We start from the raw sequence: 16,280 nt of genomic DNA, 5'->3' as shown, positions 1-16,280 counted from the left end.
CCTGCTGAGGGAATCCGCGAGGACATTGGAAACTCCCGAAACATGGATCGCTGATAGGCTGATCCAGTGTTGGATCGCCCAATCCCAAATTTGCTGGGCTTGTTGAGACAGTAGGGCGGACCTCGTTCCTCCTGGTTTGTTCAAGTAGTGCATACTTATTGTGTTGTCCGTCCGGATCAATACTGATGCCCCGAGAATGATGGTGCGAAAAGATTTTAGGGCCAGGAAGATAGCTAGTAATTCTAGAAGGTTGATATGCCACTTCTGCTGCTGAACGCTTCATTTGCGGCTGACCGTCAGCCCTTGAAGGTGTGCTCCCCACCCTTCGAGGGAGGCATCCATGGTGATGACGAAACTTGGAGCTTCCGTTAGGAATGCGCAGCCTGCTGCCACGTTCCTCTTGCAAGTCCACCAGAGTAAGGTTTCCTGAATCCGGGGAGTGATGCGGATGAGAGCGAAGGACCCCGAAATCTGTAACCATTGGTTGTTGAGCTCCTCTTGCAGGGGTCTCAGTCTGAGACGGCAGTTGGGGACTAAAGGAATGCAGGAAGAAAGCATCCCCAGAAATGATTTGAACTGCAGGACTGAAACGCACCTTTTTGATCGCAGTAGCTGGGCAAGTTTGCACATTTTTATTGCCGTTCGTCTGAGACAAAGGCTTGTGTCAGCCGAGTGGCAATGGTGGCTCCCAAGAACGTTCTTTGCGATGGAATGAGAAGAGAAATGTCGAAATTGATGGAGAGGCCCAGAGATTGGAAAAGGGACAAACATCTCTGAAAGAGGGCGTTCGCGACTGTGAAAGAATTTGCCTTGATAAGGCAGTCGTCTAGATATGGAAAAATTTGAGTTCCTTCCAGACGAAGATGTGCGGCCACCGGTGCTAGAACCTTGGTAAAAACACGGGGTGCGAAACATAGTCCTAAAGGAAGGACTTTGAACTAGAATTCCCTGCCAGCCACTCTGAACCGCAAGAACTTTCTGTGTCTGGGTAAAATTGATACATGGAAATACGCATCTTGGAGGTCAAGGGTGGCCATGTGATCCCCCGCCGGGAGGATTTGAAGGATTTCATGAAGTGACAACATCCGGAATGATAACTTTTTTAGATATTGGTTGAGGGACAGAAGATCTAGAATGGGGCGCCATTCTCCCGATTTCTTCTTTATCAGGAAAAATCGTGAATAAAAACCGGTTCCTCTTTGTAATTGAGGGACCACTTCGATCGCTCCTTTTCTTAACATCAAATTTATTTGGGAAAAAAGCTCCGTGAGATGAGCTGGAGGTGGGCCCTTGGTTGGAGAATTTGGAGGACTCTTTACGAACTCTAGAACATGGCCTTTGGCCACAATGTCCAAGACCCACTTGTCTGATGTTATGGCGGACCAATTTGAGTAAAATTGGGAGATTCTTCCTCCAACTTTTAAAGGGGTATGCGGTAGAACAGGTGGCAGTTGTCACTGTTTTTTTAGACGTATCACGTCCGCGGTAAGTAGACTTTCTCCTGTTTGGTGAATAAGAGGTATTTGATTGTCTGTAGGATTGTTGGCGTTGAGAAGAGTAGCGCTGGTTACTTTGATAGGATTGGTACTGTCTTTGTTTATTATAACCTCCTCGACTAGACAAGGATCCACGGCCCTTAGCGCCACGAAAAGGCGGGTTCCGAAACTGGAGAGTTCCGAGAGATCTTGCTGTCTCGGTATCCTTTTCAATGGCCTGGAGGGCCTTGACCACATGCTGACCAAACAAAGATACGCCATCAAACTGCATATCAAGTATTTTTGCCTGAACCTCCTGGCGAAATGAAGTGGATTTCAACCAGCCTTGCCGCCGTAGGACTGCGGCCCCCGCTAGTTGCCGAAAACCTGTAGACGCAACATCCACAGCCAAATCTATGATCTCAGCAGAGATACGTTCCCCCTCCTGCAGGATCTTTAGTGCTTCTGCTTTAGATTGTTCAGGCAACATGTCCATGTAGGGAGAAATGTCCAACCACATCTGTCTGTCGCATCGTCCTAAGATGGCCAGAGAGTTAGCAGCACGGACGGTCATCGCTGCCATGGTGGAAACCTTTTTACCAATAGCACCCAAGTGTCTGCCATCCCGATCCGGAGGACCTGCAATCGGAGAGGAGGGATTTCTTGCTCGTCGTTGCGCTGCTTGGGCGATAACCGTATCAGCCTTTGGCTGACCCTGAGGCATGCTGGCAAATTGTCTGGTGCCTTGTATTTCTTGTCGAGGCAAGGTATGTGAGAAAGTGGCTCTGTATATACTGTTCCCAAATAGGTACAGTGTGTACAGAGTCCACAGTCCCCAGAGGTTTGGCAGAAATTAAAGTTAGATATAACCTTACTCCCTAAAGTGGTAGCTTGGTTGAGCAGTAAGGCAGTATCAGAGGACAGTGTAAAGCATTTGTTGTACACACTCAGTCAGCAAATGGTCTCACACACTCAAGAACTGAACTCTAGGCCAATGGTTTATATAAAAAATATATGGTTGTTTTATTTTAGAACCAACAATAGGTATTAAAATATACTTTCTCCGAATGTGATGCTTTAGTTAAATACTTTTGCAATATGCAATTGACTTTTGTAGGTAGTAGTTACAGGTTGTTGCTATCGGCAACACAATTTCAAGCACAATAATACATTGAGCTCAATGGGAGTTTTAAGTTATTTACAATAGATTACTTTCAGGATTACTTTTCTAACTCCAGGGCTGGATCCTAGATTCAGTCCTGGGACAGTTCTTGGAAACAAGTGAGTTAAGTCAACTTAGTTACTGTTGTGATTTTTAGGCAATATTTTGCTATTTTAAAAGTTGACAGAAGAAATTTCATAGAAAAACAGTCAATGATTCCCTATGGGAGAAAATTCAAGTTACAGGTATAGTATGTTCTTGTTACTTTTGTAATCCAGTACTGGGCTCCTAGGCTCAGTACTGGGACCTCTATCTAAAACAGGTAAGTAATTACGCTTTCACAGTTGGTCCGATTTTCAAAAAATATTTGTAGTTTGCAGAAATCGACACTTAGAAGAAATTTCACAGAAAAACAGTCAATGATTTCCTATGGAAGAAAATTGGGTTATCGGCTTTTGGGTAAGTACTTGACTGGCAGAGTTAAGGTTCTGGGCACAGACTCAGGGGTCTCCCAGGGTCAGGTAAGTACAGTTGTTACACCCTCAGCGGCACAGGGGCAGCCGGGCGCAGAGTGAGTTAGGCCCAATGTTATCCTATGGGAGGCAGGGTGTCCTTGGTTGGTGGCTGCTGACTAGCAGGCCATGCGGCTGTGGGAGCTGGGCTCCTGGTCACTTGCTCAGGGCAAATGGGGAAGTAGGTAGGAGTAGAAATTACACTGCCAGGGCCACTCGGGCAGCTGGTTGCAGGGTGCTTTTGAGCCTTCGGGCGCTCAATGGATTTCAATGGGAAAGCTCCAGGGTGAACAAAGGCTGCAAGCTCGGGGACGAAGATTCTTCAGGTGCCACCAGCACTTCGAGAGGTAAGTTGGGTAGTTGGAGGATTGGTAGGTACTCAGGAGTTGGGCACAGGGGGCCGCAGGGCGCCGGGGTGCCTTTTGATGTCGGGAAATCTTACCCTCTGTTGATCGCGGTTGGGGGGGGGTAACCTGGTTCTTAGGCTGCAGGCGTTGTCAGGAGCGTCTAGGTGTGTCCTTGGGTGCCGGATTCCGGGTCACAGTCGCCGAGTCCTCGGGGTTTTTGTTCACTCCGGCACAGGCCAGGCTTGGCGGCTGCAGAGTGTGCAGGGTTCACGGTTCCGGGCCGATGCCAGGGGTTAGAACTTGCTTTGAGCACAGCCACTGCTCATGGGTGTCCCAGATGCTCAGAGTCACATGGTAGCCAGGTCCTCCGGGGTTAGTGAGGTTGCTGGCCACAAGAGGTGCCAGGATTTAGCAGGAGCAGGTTTGAGGTTCGACAGGCCGGTAGGGCTGGGGCCAAAGCAGTCGGTGTCTTCCTCTTCTTAGTAGCTGCACAGCAGGTCTTCTTTCTTCTTGCTCTTCTTTGCTTTTTCGGAATCTGGAATCTGAGGAAGGAAGGTTCAGGGTGCCCCTAAATACTAGATTTAGGGGTGTTACAGGTAGGTCAAGGGCAGGGACCAATGGGTCCCTGCCCTGGGGTGGGTACACCCCCTATCCTGCCACTCTCCTGTGGGAGGGGGGCAGTAGCCTAGTCCTGATTGGGTAGGGCTTCCCATCTTCAAGATGGCGAGAGCCCGGAGATGTGCTTCACCTCGCCTCCCCCACCTGAGGGGTGGGGTTGGCAGAGGCTGGCACATCTCCTGTCCTTACTTGGGGTTTCCGGCCAGTCTTCCCGCCAGAGTGGGGGTCAGAACCGGTGGGGGCCAGTTGCTGAGTACAGCAAGTGACCTTGAGAAGCACACAAAGGCGGCAGGCCTTTGAAGCTTCCCCCTGCCCATCCTGGGGGAGGAGACCTAGCACCTCGCCCAGGATGTGCATTGTTGCAGGCCCATGAGAGCGGGGGCTCTCCACCCAGGGGTCCAGCAACATGTCTGCTGTGTGGCAGCTTAGGCAGCCTCTCAGACCAGACGTGGATTGTAGGTAAGGTTTCAGGTGGCATCTCTAAGATGCCCGCTGTAGTGCTTTGTACATTAAATCGCACACTGGCATCAGTGCAGGTTTAATGTGCTGAGAAGTTTGATACCAAACTTCTCAGTCTTCAGTGTTGCCATGTCTTGATCTTTAATCTTCTGTAGCCACAGAAGTAGATGTCCCTCTCTGTCCCAGAGTGTTTTTTGAGGGAAGGTTCTGCACATCTTGCAGTCTCTCACCTGGTGATCAGGATACAAGCAGTAAATGCACTTCTTGTGGGGGTCCTCAGAAAACAGCCGGAGCTTTGAACAAGATTCACAAGGTAGAAAGAGAGATTTCTTTGAAGAGGACATCATGAATTGAATTCCTGAAGAAATTTGAAAGTACGGAGCATAGCTCAGGGAGACTCCCTTCACACGACGTGCGGTAGAAAATCTGAGAGCCTGAGTCTCTGAGGAGAACATTCTGGAGGGTGCGGTCGCCTGATTGGCTGTAGTTTGGACTATATATAATGACTTGGACGAGTCAGAGGTGGAAGTTTTTTCCTTTTAGTTTCTAGCTACTTTACTTCCTGGTTCTATGTTACCTATGGTACGGTTATCTGCATATTTATTGCTTTTTTATGTACCGTGGGACTCCCACTCCGACGACGGGGAATAATTCAGGCATGTGAATCTATGAAAGATACCCTAATATTGGAGAAATGCTTGTGTCATATTTTAAGTGAGTTGACCTCCCTTGGATAAAATAAACATTTTATAGTAAAGGGAATTTTCTGATTTGAACATTTTCAGATTGCTAATAACTGTTCTTAGTATGTGCTCTGTCTAGTCGTCCTCTGTTCCCTTTTTATATTAGTTCCAAAGTTCCATTTCTATATTTTTTAGCTGCTGTCTTTTGCCTGATACTTTGATCTGTTAATTCAAGGTAGAGAATGCAGCATGAACCCCCTTCAAGAAAGAACGTTGGAAATAACACCAGTTTTTTGTTGACCACCAGGAGAGAACTTCAGAAAATCCAATAAATGCCTCTAGGTGAAACTGGTTCTGTCCATCGAGTATGAGAAAACATCTGTCAAGGGGGCAATTAGGGAATATGTGTACAATCGCTGGTCCTTGTTATGCTGAATTCGGTACTGTAATTGGGTATTCTCCTCGATGCAGTTCTGGAGGGAAAACGTTTTGCACGAAATTACTCATATTTCAATTTAAGTATGTTGAACATGACTCATACATTCTCCGACTTTTCCTACTTCTAAAACCCTGCCCCTCCTGCTTTTCTGTGGTTTATAACCCACCTCTGTGTCTACCACCCCCCGTTCCCTCTGTCTATTGTATTTATTTATAAAGTTTTGTATAGCGCGAACATGACCCTAGAGATTGTCAGAGGGCTTTACTTGAAGCGTTGGTAGGATATAGGTGTGGAAACAAAACTCGTCACATATACAAGAGAAAAACAAACATTGAGGATGAACAAAATAATAAGCTTGACCTCTATAGGGAGTCAGCAATGTGTTCACACCCTCCCCTCTCATGCCCCAAATCCCCCACGCTGTGCTTTTTTACATGTTGCACTGCAGCGCGGCTGCTGTGCAACATGGCTTAAAGTAGAAAGAGCTGTGACAGGTCAGTGTTGGTCACATCAGTTCTGTTTTAGTCTTTAAGCCTTATTGCTCAGCAGCTCACGCTGCTATGAAACATGTAAAAAATATTAACAAAGCCAATAGATTTTGCATAGGCGATCTGTGAAACGCTCCATTTTGCATCAGGGTACTGCTGCATGTGAACTCTTTATTTGGCATATCTTTACGCTGCTCCCTGCTGTTGTAATTTTATTTTGTATTGCTGTGAGAAAGTGGGTTTCTGTTGCTGTAACCCCCCCCTTTTTTGCCTAATAGCTGATGCACTTTTCCTTGTTGTGCCCTGGGCTCCTGCCAATCAGGTGCCCAGGACCTGTGTTCCTTCCCTAAAATACAAACTCCCAATTGGCAAACCCTGGCCACATGTCAGCCCCTAGTAAATGGTACCCTAGGTACCCAGGGCCTTGTGACCAGGGAAGGCCTCTAAGGGCTGCAGCACTCATTGTGCCACCCTTAGAGGCCCTGTACCCTTACACACACACACTGCCTTTGCAGTCTGAGTGTCTGGGTGCAGGACAAAACAAAGAGTCGACATGGCACACATCTCTGTGTGCCATGCCCATCTCCTACACTGCCAAGGCATATGTCAGCCACCCCTCTGGCTGGGTGCCTTATGCCTATGGTGTGGGCACAGGAGCAGGAGCCCTGTGCCCCTACAGTACCCAGGTCCATTCATGGGCACTGTAAGTACAGTGCTGCCATTTACAAGTACATGGTGCTGAGAGCTCGTCAAACACGAGCTCGACAGCACCATAATGGCAACACTGAAGACTGGGAAGTTTGGTATCAAACTTCTCAGCACATTAAACCCACACTGATGCCAGTGTGGGATTTAATGTACTAAGCACCCCAGAGGGCATCTTAGAGATGCCCCCTTACAGCTAACCTACAATCCACGTCTGCTCTGAGGCTGCCCAGGCTGCCACACAGCAGACACGTTGCTGGACCCCTGGGTGGGAGAGCCCCTGCTCTCCCGGGCCTGCAACAATGCACATCCTGGGTGAGGTGAGAAATCTCCTCCCGCAGGATGAGCAAAGGGAAGCTTCAAAGGCATGCCGCCAGTTGGAGTTTCCCCAGGCCACTGCAACACCCCACTCTGGCGGGAAGCTTGGCCGGAAACCCCATACAAGGACAGGGGATGTGCCAGCCTGCCCACCCCACCCCTCAGGTGGGGGAGGCGAGGTGAAGCACATCTCCGGGCTCTCGCCATCTTGAAGATGGGAGGCCCTACCCTATCAGGATTAGGCTACTGCCCCCCTCCCACAGGAGAGAGGCAGGATAGGGGGTGTACCCACCCCAGGACAAGGACCCATTGGTCCCTGGCCTTCACCTACCTGTAACGCCCCTAAATCTAGTATTTAGGGGCCCCCTGAACCTTCCTTCCCCAGATTCCAGATAGAAACCTACAAGAAGAGCAAGAAGAAAAAAGACATGCCCTGCAGCTGCTAAAAAGAGGAAGACACCAACTGCTTTGGCCCCAGCCCTACCGGCTTGTCGACCCTCGAACCTGCTCCTGCTCCAGCGCGGCATCTCTTGTGGCCAGCAACCTCAAAAACCCCGGAGGACCTGGCTACCTTTGAACTCTGATTCCCTGGGACTCCCATGAGTAGAGGCTCTACTCGAGAAACCTATTCCTAACTCCTGGCAGCAGCCCGGAACCGCGGACCCAACACACTCTGCACCAGCCAAGCCTGGCCAGTGCCGGAGTGGACAAAGACCCTGAGGACGACCCCACGGCGACTGTGACCCCGAGTCCGGCACCCAAGGACCCCCCTTGACATCCTGGACGAAGCCTGCAGCCTCAGAACCGAGTGCCACCCCAGCCGCGATCAACCAGAGGGTAAGATTCCCGACGTCAAAAGGCACCCCTGCACCCGGCGCCCTGCGGCCCCCTGTGCCCAATCCCGGGGTACCCACCTAACCTACAACTACCCAACTTACCCCTCGAAGTGGTGGTGGCACCGGAAACATCCTCGTCCCCGAGCCTGCAGCCTTTTTCCAAACCGGAACATTCCCATTGATTTCCATTGAGCGCCCGAAGGCTCAAAAGCACCCTGCACCCAGCCGCCCGAGTGGCCCTGGCAGTGCACTCTCTACACTAACTTACTTCCCCACTTGCCCTGAGTAAGTGACCAGGAGCCCAGCTCCCACAGACGCGTGGCTTGCCAGACAGCAGCCACCAACCAAGGCCCCCCTATCCCTCATAGGATAACATTGGGCCTAACTCACTCTGCACCCGGCCGTCCTGAAACCGCTGAGGGTGAACCAACTGTACCTACCTGACACTGGGGGACCCCTGAGTCTATGCCCGGAATTTCAACTCTGCCAGTCGAGTACTTACCCTTAAACCGCTAACTTCATTTTCCTCATAGGGTAACATTGACTGGCTTTTTCTTCAAAAATCTTCTAAGTGTGAACTTTTCAAAACTGTAAAAATTTACCAAAAATCAGCCAAGTGACAAAAACGAATTTACTCACCTGTTCCTGGGTGAGCTCCCAGTGCTAGATCTTGGTGCCCAGCCCTGACCCTGAAAAGTACTCACAACTATACTTACCTCTAACTCATTTTTCTCCCATAGGAAACCATTGTCTGCTTTTCTGTGAAATTTCTTCTAAGTGTCTATTTTTACAAATTTGAAATATTCTTTTAAAGTCGTACCATTTCTGCAAACGAAATTACTTACCTGTTTTTGATAAGGACCCCAGTCCTGGGTCTAGGCACCCAGTCCTGGATTACTAAAGTAACGATAAAGTACTCTACCTGCAATGTGAATTTCTTGCCATAGAGATCCATTGAATGTTTTCTTTGAAATATTTTCTAAGTGCTAACTTTTGAAATAGCTAAATATTATTTAAAAATCATTACAGTTACTAAGTCGACTTTCATCACTTGATTCTGAATACTGACCCAAGGCTGGTTCTAGGAGCCAGACCTGGAATTCCAAAAGTAATCTGAAAAGTAATTTATTACAAATAACCTGAATGTACCATTGAGCTCAATGCATTGTGATGTTTAGGAAATAGGATTGTTTATTGCAACCAGCTGTGACTGTTTACAAAAATTCATTGCTTAAGACAAAAAGTGTTTATATGCAACCTCTCATTCTGAGAAAGTATATTTTTATCCCCTTTGTGGTTCTAAAAATAAAACAAGTATATATTTTATATATATAAATCATTGGCCTAGAGTTCAGTTATTGAGTGTGTGAAACCATTTGCTGACTGAGTGTGTACAATAAATGCTTTACACTGTCCTCTGGTACTGCCTTACTGCTCGACCAAGCTACCACTTTTGAGAGTAAGGTCATACCTAACTTTGACCTCTATCAGCCTCTGGGGGACTGGGGACTCTGTACACCCTGTACCTATTAGGGAACAGTATATACAGAGCCACTTTCTCACAATTGCCACTTCCGAATTGCTTAAACAGTACACTTGGGTGCTGCCTCTGTTACTCTGTACATGCTGCTCCCTATTCCTTGTACTATTTATCAGGTGGGTGAAGCATTTGAATCGATTTACCTTGAACCTTGCTTGTTTAGGTTTTGCCTGCACAGTGCTTGTTTGGTTTATCCTTCTCCCTTTACCTAATCTCCCCGTGGCTGCACCCTTTTTAAGCATGCTTGTCAGCTGCATGTAATTTTTCCTACGTCCTAATCTCTCCACTTTATATTACCATCGGTTACTGCACAATATATTAACTTTCTCAATAAACAAGTCATAGCACTTTTACGGACTTTCAGTAAATGATATTGTACAAACGCTCACCAATCTAAAACTTAAAACAAGTTCTAACCTTATGTGGAGGATGAACCTCTCCCTGAGGTCGGTCACGATGTGAAGTCTGACGTCTCCTTTCAAGACTGATACTCATAAGGAAGTGTAACCTCATTTCGTGGCTGATCTTCATGCGGAGGCCGATCTGATTTTTGACGCTATTTTTAAGACTATTTGTGCAAGTTGCTTTGATGTCAAAAGTGCTAAAATCAGAATGAACCTCACGGTGAATGGCACCAAAATGGTCTTCAGTCTTCCAACTGTTTGTGTGACTTTCATTTAATTAGTATGTGAGGCAGCCAAAAAGCCAGCATATGACCTTGGCACTGTAAATTGCCTTGCCTCCTCAACCTATGGTTCACAAATTCTGTTCACGGGGATACAGCCCTACCCAAGACCTATTTGTTCTAACCTCCTCCTTCAAAGCACCTTAGATAACGAGAGCCCAGTGACAAAACTATTCTATATTAATGATCTCACCACTTGAAGATGGAATTACAACTTGGAGGGGTACAGGGGGTATTTATTGTCAAGGCTGCCGGCAAAGTGTCTGTACAGTGCTGTAAAGTAACAAAAGCTTGATTGACCTTTTTAAAATTACATCGTAGTATGCAATGAAACAAGCCAAAGATGTTGAGAAAAGAAACGCTTTTATAGCCATGTGTGGACTTGATCCTTCTCCACCCACCCCATCAAGTTCCCACAAATTTCTACACATTTTCGAAACCATACCTTACGAAGCAGCTCACGGATCTTCTCGGCATCCTTAGCAGCATAGATATGCCATAATGCACCCGACTTTTCTTTGCCCTTATGGATACGTTGCTTTGTGACCTCATCGACATCCCCCTCATCGATTGTCCTTAGAACCTCTGAGGATAAAACAGAACACAAGTTACAGAAGCAAAACAAATGCTTATCATTTGCTCAACTCTTGTCACAATTGGCAGTGGGTTTTGTGGGCATCAGTTATTTTGTGAATTGAACTTTTAACATGCTAGAAAACATTTTACAAACAGAGCAGATGTCGAAAATCTAGAAAAACATTCAAGTAGGGTGTAGTGTTATTTTGTAAAATGCATCAATAGGCTTGCTACTGGAGTGTGGTGCTCCTACGGAGCAGCAGACTCCCAGTCTTGAACGTTGCACAGATAACATGAAACCCCTTACTTTTCTTCAACTGGCCAGACACCCTAGGACTCTGAGCCATACAGTCCATAATTCAGATGGTTTCCAGGATCTGTGGCCAGTCATGGCCTTGAATATCCTGTACCCAACATACTGAAAATAATTTCCATATCAACACTAATTGAGACATCAAAAATAATTTTGTTTTCATATATGTCCTTTATTAAATGTCTGAGTACAGTTTTAACTTGCGGTCATCAGCTTCCAAAAGAACAAGTTACTTACCTTTGGTAACGATGTATCTTTAAGAAACATTAGTTAGTTAGATTCCTCACCTTAGAATATCCCCAGGCGTCAGACTGGATCCGGAAGATTTTTCGTCAGCAATACCCCTTGCGCGTCGCTAGGCGTCGTCTGCGGCTCCGCGTCCGTCGTCGGCGTCGTGCGCCGGAATGACGTCGGAGTACTTAGACGCCGCCCTCGCGCGCTGATGTCAGTTCTTGTACATAGCCTTCCGCGCCAGGAACGCAGAGCCATGCAAGAGACAGACACTGGTGCCAAAAAATTCTAGGGCCCTGAAAGGGATAGCCTTAACCCTAGAAGTCAGTTCGCAGAACAGGGAGGATGGGTGGGTCGGTGAGGAATCTAACTAATGTTTCTTACAGATACATCGTTACCGAAGGTAAGTAACTTGTTCATCTGAAAGAAACACGTTAGTTAGATTCCTCACCTTAGAATAGATACCCAAGCAATACCAACCCCGGTGGTGGGTCTGCGAACCAAGATCACACCAGAAAGTCCTGGAGGACAGAACGGCCAAAGAAGCCATCCCTCCGGACTTGGCTGTCTAGGCAATAGTGCCTGGCAAACGTGTGCAGCGAAGCCCACGTCGCTGCCTGACAGATGTCCTGCAAAGGGACTCCCCGTCCCAAAGCAGTAGTAGCCACTGTGGCTCGAGTAGAATGGGCTTGCAGCCCAACAGGCGGGTCCTTTTTTGCCTAGGAATAACAGATTTTTATACACAAAACGACCCACCGGGAGATGGTCCGTTTGTGCACAGCTTTTCCCTTCTTTGCACCCATGTAGCCAACGAAAAGCTGGTCGTCCACTCGGAACTGTTTTGTGCGGTCCAAATAAAAGGAGAGCGCACGTTTTGGGTCCAGACGGTGGAGCCGCTCTTCCTCTTTGGAAGGATGCGGAAAGAAGGTGGGCAAGGTGACAGATTGCCCAAGATGAAAGGGGGTCACCACTTTCGGTAGAAAGGAAGGACGAGGCCTAAGGACAACCTTGTCCGGATGAACAGATAGAAAAAGGGGCTTGGACGATAGAGCCTGGAGCTCACTCACCCGCCTAGCCGAGGTGATGGCTACCAGGAAAGCAGTCTTAAGAGTTAGAAGACGAAGAGGACAATTGTGAAGAGGCTCAAAAGGAGCGCACATCAGGAATGTTAAGACAAGATTCAAGTCCCACTGAGGCATTACGAAAGGGACAGGAGGAAAAGTGTGAGTAACGCCTTTAAGAAAGCGTGACACTACAGGGGACTTGAAAAGAGAGGGCTGATCAGGGAGCCGTAAGAAGGCAGAGAGGGCAGCAAGATAACCTTTCAAGGTGCCCAGGGCAGAGCCCTGCCGGGCCAAAGAAAGAAGAAAGAGGAGAACCTCAGAAAGAGGGGCGGAAAGGGGATCCACAGCCTTTGCTGTGCACCATGCCACAAATTTGTTCTACTGGCAGGCGTATACCGTCTTTGTGGAGGGACGCCTGGCTGCCAGAATGATATCACAGACTTCAGGAGGCAAGTCAAATGGCATCAACTGCCGCCGCTCAATCTCCACGCATGGAGGTGGAGGCTGGACAGGTGCGGGTGGAGGACCGTCCCCTGCTGCTGTGACAGAAGATCCTCCGGAAGGGGCAGACGTATCGGAGGATCGGTCAACATACTGAGTAGCTCGGGATACCAGTACCTTCGTGCCCAATCCGGAGCCACCAAGATGACTTGGGCCCGGTCGCGCCTGATCTTCTTCAGCACTCTGGGCAGAAGTGGTATAGGCGGAAAGGCGTACAACAGACCGCAACTCCACTCGCGACGAAAAGCGTCGCCGAGCGAGTGCCGCCTTGGAAATTCCAACGCGCAGAACTGCTGACATTGCGCGTTCTCGTCGGTGGCGAATAGATCTAACCAAGGCTCTCCCCACTGCTGAAAGAGACCTTGCGCCACCTCGGAGTTCAGACGCCATTCGTGATCCATCATGCACCGGCGGCTGAGTTAGTCTGCTCTGGCGTTCAAAGAGCCCGCCAGATGTTGAACCACCAGGGTGATGCCCTGGTGTTCCAGCCATGTCCAGAGGCGCAGAGCCTCCTGACAAAGGGTCCACGACCCCACTCCGCCCTGTTTGTTGCAATACCACATGGCGGTGGTGTTGTCCGTGAACACCTGCACGACACTTCCCCGGACAGAGAGAAGGAAGGCCTTCAGTGCAAGTCGGATCGCTCTCAGCTCCAACAAGTTGATGTGGAGGCGAGACTCCGCCCGAGACCAGAGGCCGCTGATCTCCGCCTCTCCCATATGGCCACCCCATCCCAGGAGGGACGCATCCGTCACTACGACATGCTCCAGTAGGGGTAGGGAGAGGCTCTTGCCCGTGACCCAATCGCGGTCCGTGAGCCACCACTGCAACTGCTGTGCAGTGCCCTCCGAGATCAAGACATGGTCGGACAGGTTGCCGTGATGCTGGACCCACTGAAACTTCAGGTCCCACTGCAGAGCCCGCATGCGCTGCCTGGCGTGATGCACTAGTAGGATGCAGGAGGCCATCAGCCCCAGAAGCCGCAACACTAGCCTGACCGAAACCCAGGATAGAGGCCGAAAGATGGGAATCAGGGCCTGAATATCCCGGACCCGCTGTTCCGGCGGATAGACCCGGAACTGCGCCGAATCGAGAACCGCTCCGATGAAGAGGAGCTTCTGAGAGGGGCTCAGGTGTGACTTCGGCACGTTGATGGAAAACCTCAGCAAATGCAGGAGATCCGCCGTAGTCTGGAGGTGGGAGACGACTGCCTGGGGCGAGCCCGCCTTCAACAGCCAGTCGTCGAGATAGGGGAAGACTGGGACCCCTGATCTGCGCAGACGAGCTGCGACCACCGCCATCACTTTCGTGAACACCCGAGGGGCACTGGTAAGGTCGAAGGGGAGCACGGTGAACTGAAAGTGCTCCTGACCCACCGTGAACCGCAGGTAACGCCGGTGGGCTGGCAGGACGGGGATGTGGATATATGCGTCCTGCAAGTCCAACACTACCATCCAGTCTCCAGGGTCGAGGGCAGCTAGAACCTGAGCCAAAGTGAACATTTTGAAACGTTCCTTCCGGAGGAAGGTATTGACGTTCCGGAGGTCAAAGATAGGGCGTAGGCCCCCTTTGGCCTTCTTGGGAACCAGAAAGTAGTGGGAATAACAACCACGACCTACTTCTGGGCTCGGAACGCGCTCGACGGCCCCCTTGGCCAAGAGAGCCGAAACTTCCTCGTGGAGAAGATTCAAATGATCCCCCGAGATACGGTGGTGCTTCGGTGGCATGGCTGGAGGGGTCGTCTCGAAGGGGAGGGAGTAGCCCCTTCGGACGATTTGCAGCACCCACCTGTCCAACGGATGGAACGCCAGTGGAGCAGGTGATGGCGAACTCTGCCGCCCACTGGCGTGGAATGGGCCTGAAAGCTCGGACTAGGAAGGCTTTGAGGCGGATGCTGCCGGGGTGGATGTGGACTGACCGCGTCGTCCTCCAGTACCGCCTCGGCGGAAACCATGTCCGCGTACAGGCTGGTTCTGCGGCCGGTGGCTAGGCGGACGTGAGGAGGTGCCCCTTCCTTGGCCACGAAAGGAGCGAAAAGCGGAAGTTTGTGACCGCTGGGCCGAGAGGCCCAAGGACGTGGCCGTAGCCCGGGAGTCCTTGAAGCGAGCCAGCGCACTGTCCGCTTTCTCACCAAAAAGGCGAGCGCCATCAAAAGGCATGTCCATGAGGGTGCTCTGGACATCCCCTGAAAAAGACGTGGACCGCAGCCAGGCGTGATGTCGAAGCGCCACCGTGGTAGAAATCGCCCTACCCAGCGAGTCCGTAGTGTCAAGCCCACATCGGATGCATGGCGCGCTGCATCTCTCCCATCGGCCAGGGCTGAGGAAAGCCGCACCCGGGCCTCCTCCGGGCACAGTGGCAGCACGTCCTCCACCGCATCCCACAGAGAGTGGGAATAACGGTCCAAAAGACAGGCGGTGTTCAAAGACCGCAGGCCCAAACTGAGTGAAGAGAACAGCTTCTTACCAAACTGTTCCAGTCTCTTGGAATCCCAGTCCGGAGGAGCGGACGGGAAGGAGGATTGGGAGGTAGAGGCCTGGGTAACCAGACTCTAGGGGGTGGGGTGTTGGGACAGGAAACTGGGGTCGCCCGGAGCAGGGCGATGGCGCCTGGCAACGTTCCTATCCACAGGAGGGACTGTGGAGGGCTTGGACCAGGTGCCCTGCAGAACGTCTGTGAGGGCCTCATTGAACGGCAGCAGAGGCTCAGTGGAGCATGTGGCAGACTGAAGCACCTCAGTGAGGCGGTTAGTCCTCACAGCCACGGCAGGCAGCTCAAGCCCAAGGGCTTCGGCCGCCTTGCGCAGCACCACAGAAAAAGCTGCACCCTCCTCCGAAGCCACAGTCGGAGGAGAGATGAATCCAGTGTCCGGTGAGGTATCCAACCCACTGGCCTCCCCCAGTTCATCTGCCCAGTCCTGTGCAAGTTGGCTCTGAAGGGCCATAGGGTCATCAGACCCCTCCCAGTCGCCCCCGTCATCCGATTCCTGGTAAACAGGAGGAATGATCGGAGCCGGTCGATAGACAATATGTGTCTCTTGCGGCGCCGCATCGGCGTCGGGACCGGACAGGGGCTGAACCGGGGATGGACGTCGACCGGAAGAGGCGTAACGAGGTCGACCGGCGTCGACGGGGGCCCAGGCTCGGGCCCCTCGGGGACCCGCGGCGTCGGGGCCGGAGCCTCCAACGGTTGAGTCCACAGGGCCCGAAGGCGCGCCAGCGGGCGTCGACGGCGGGGCCAGGCTCCTCATGGCCGAGAGGAAGGCACTGACCTCCGCCGGCGTCGCGTCAGTCCCAGGGACCGTCGGGTATGGGGACTTGCGGAGCCG

The 16,280-nt window shown here is 50.6% G+C and overlaps 1 protein-coding gene across 1 annotated transcript in view; it reads right to left on the bottom strand.

The window, feature by feature from the left end:
• KDM3B (lysine demethylase 3B) overlaps nucleotides 1-16,280 on the bottom strand; it is an 867,558-nt gene that overhangs the window by 192,593 nt on the left and 658,685 nt on the right. The window contains exon 21 of the mRNA XM_085618404.1: nucleotides 10,713-10,852. Within this exon, the coding sequence (XP_085474530.1) occupies nucleotides 10,713-10,852 (140 nt within the window). The remainder of the gene's footprint in view (nucleotides 1-10,712; nucleotides 10,853-16,280) is intronic.

This window comes from Triturus cristatus, chromosome 7 (assembly GCF_964204655.1).
Source record: "Triturus cristatus chromosome 7, aTriCri1.1, whole genome shotgun sequence".
Taxonomy (NCBI): domain Eukaryota; kingdom Metazoa; phylum Chordata; class Amphibia; order Caudata; family Salamandridae; genus Triturus; species Triturus cristatus.
The sequence above is the reverse complement of the archived record's forward strand: the minus strand, read 5'-3'. Positions and strand labels throughout refer to the sequence as shown.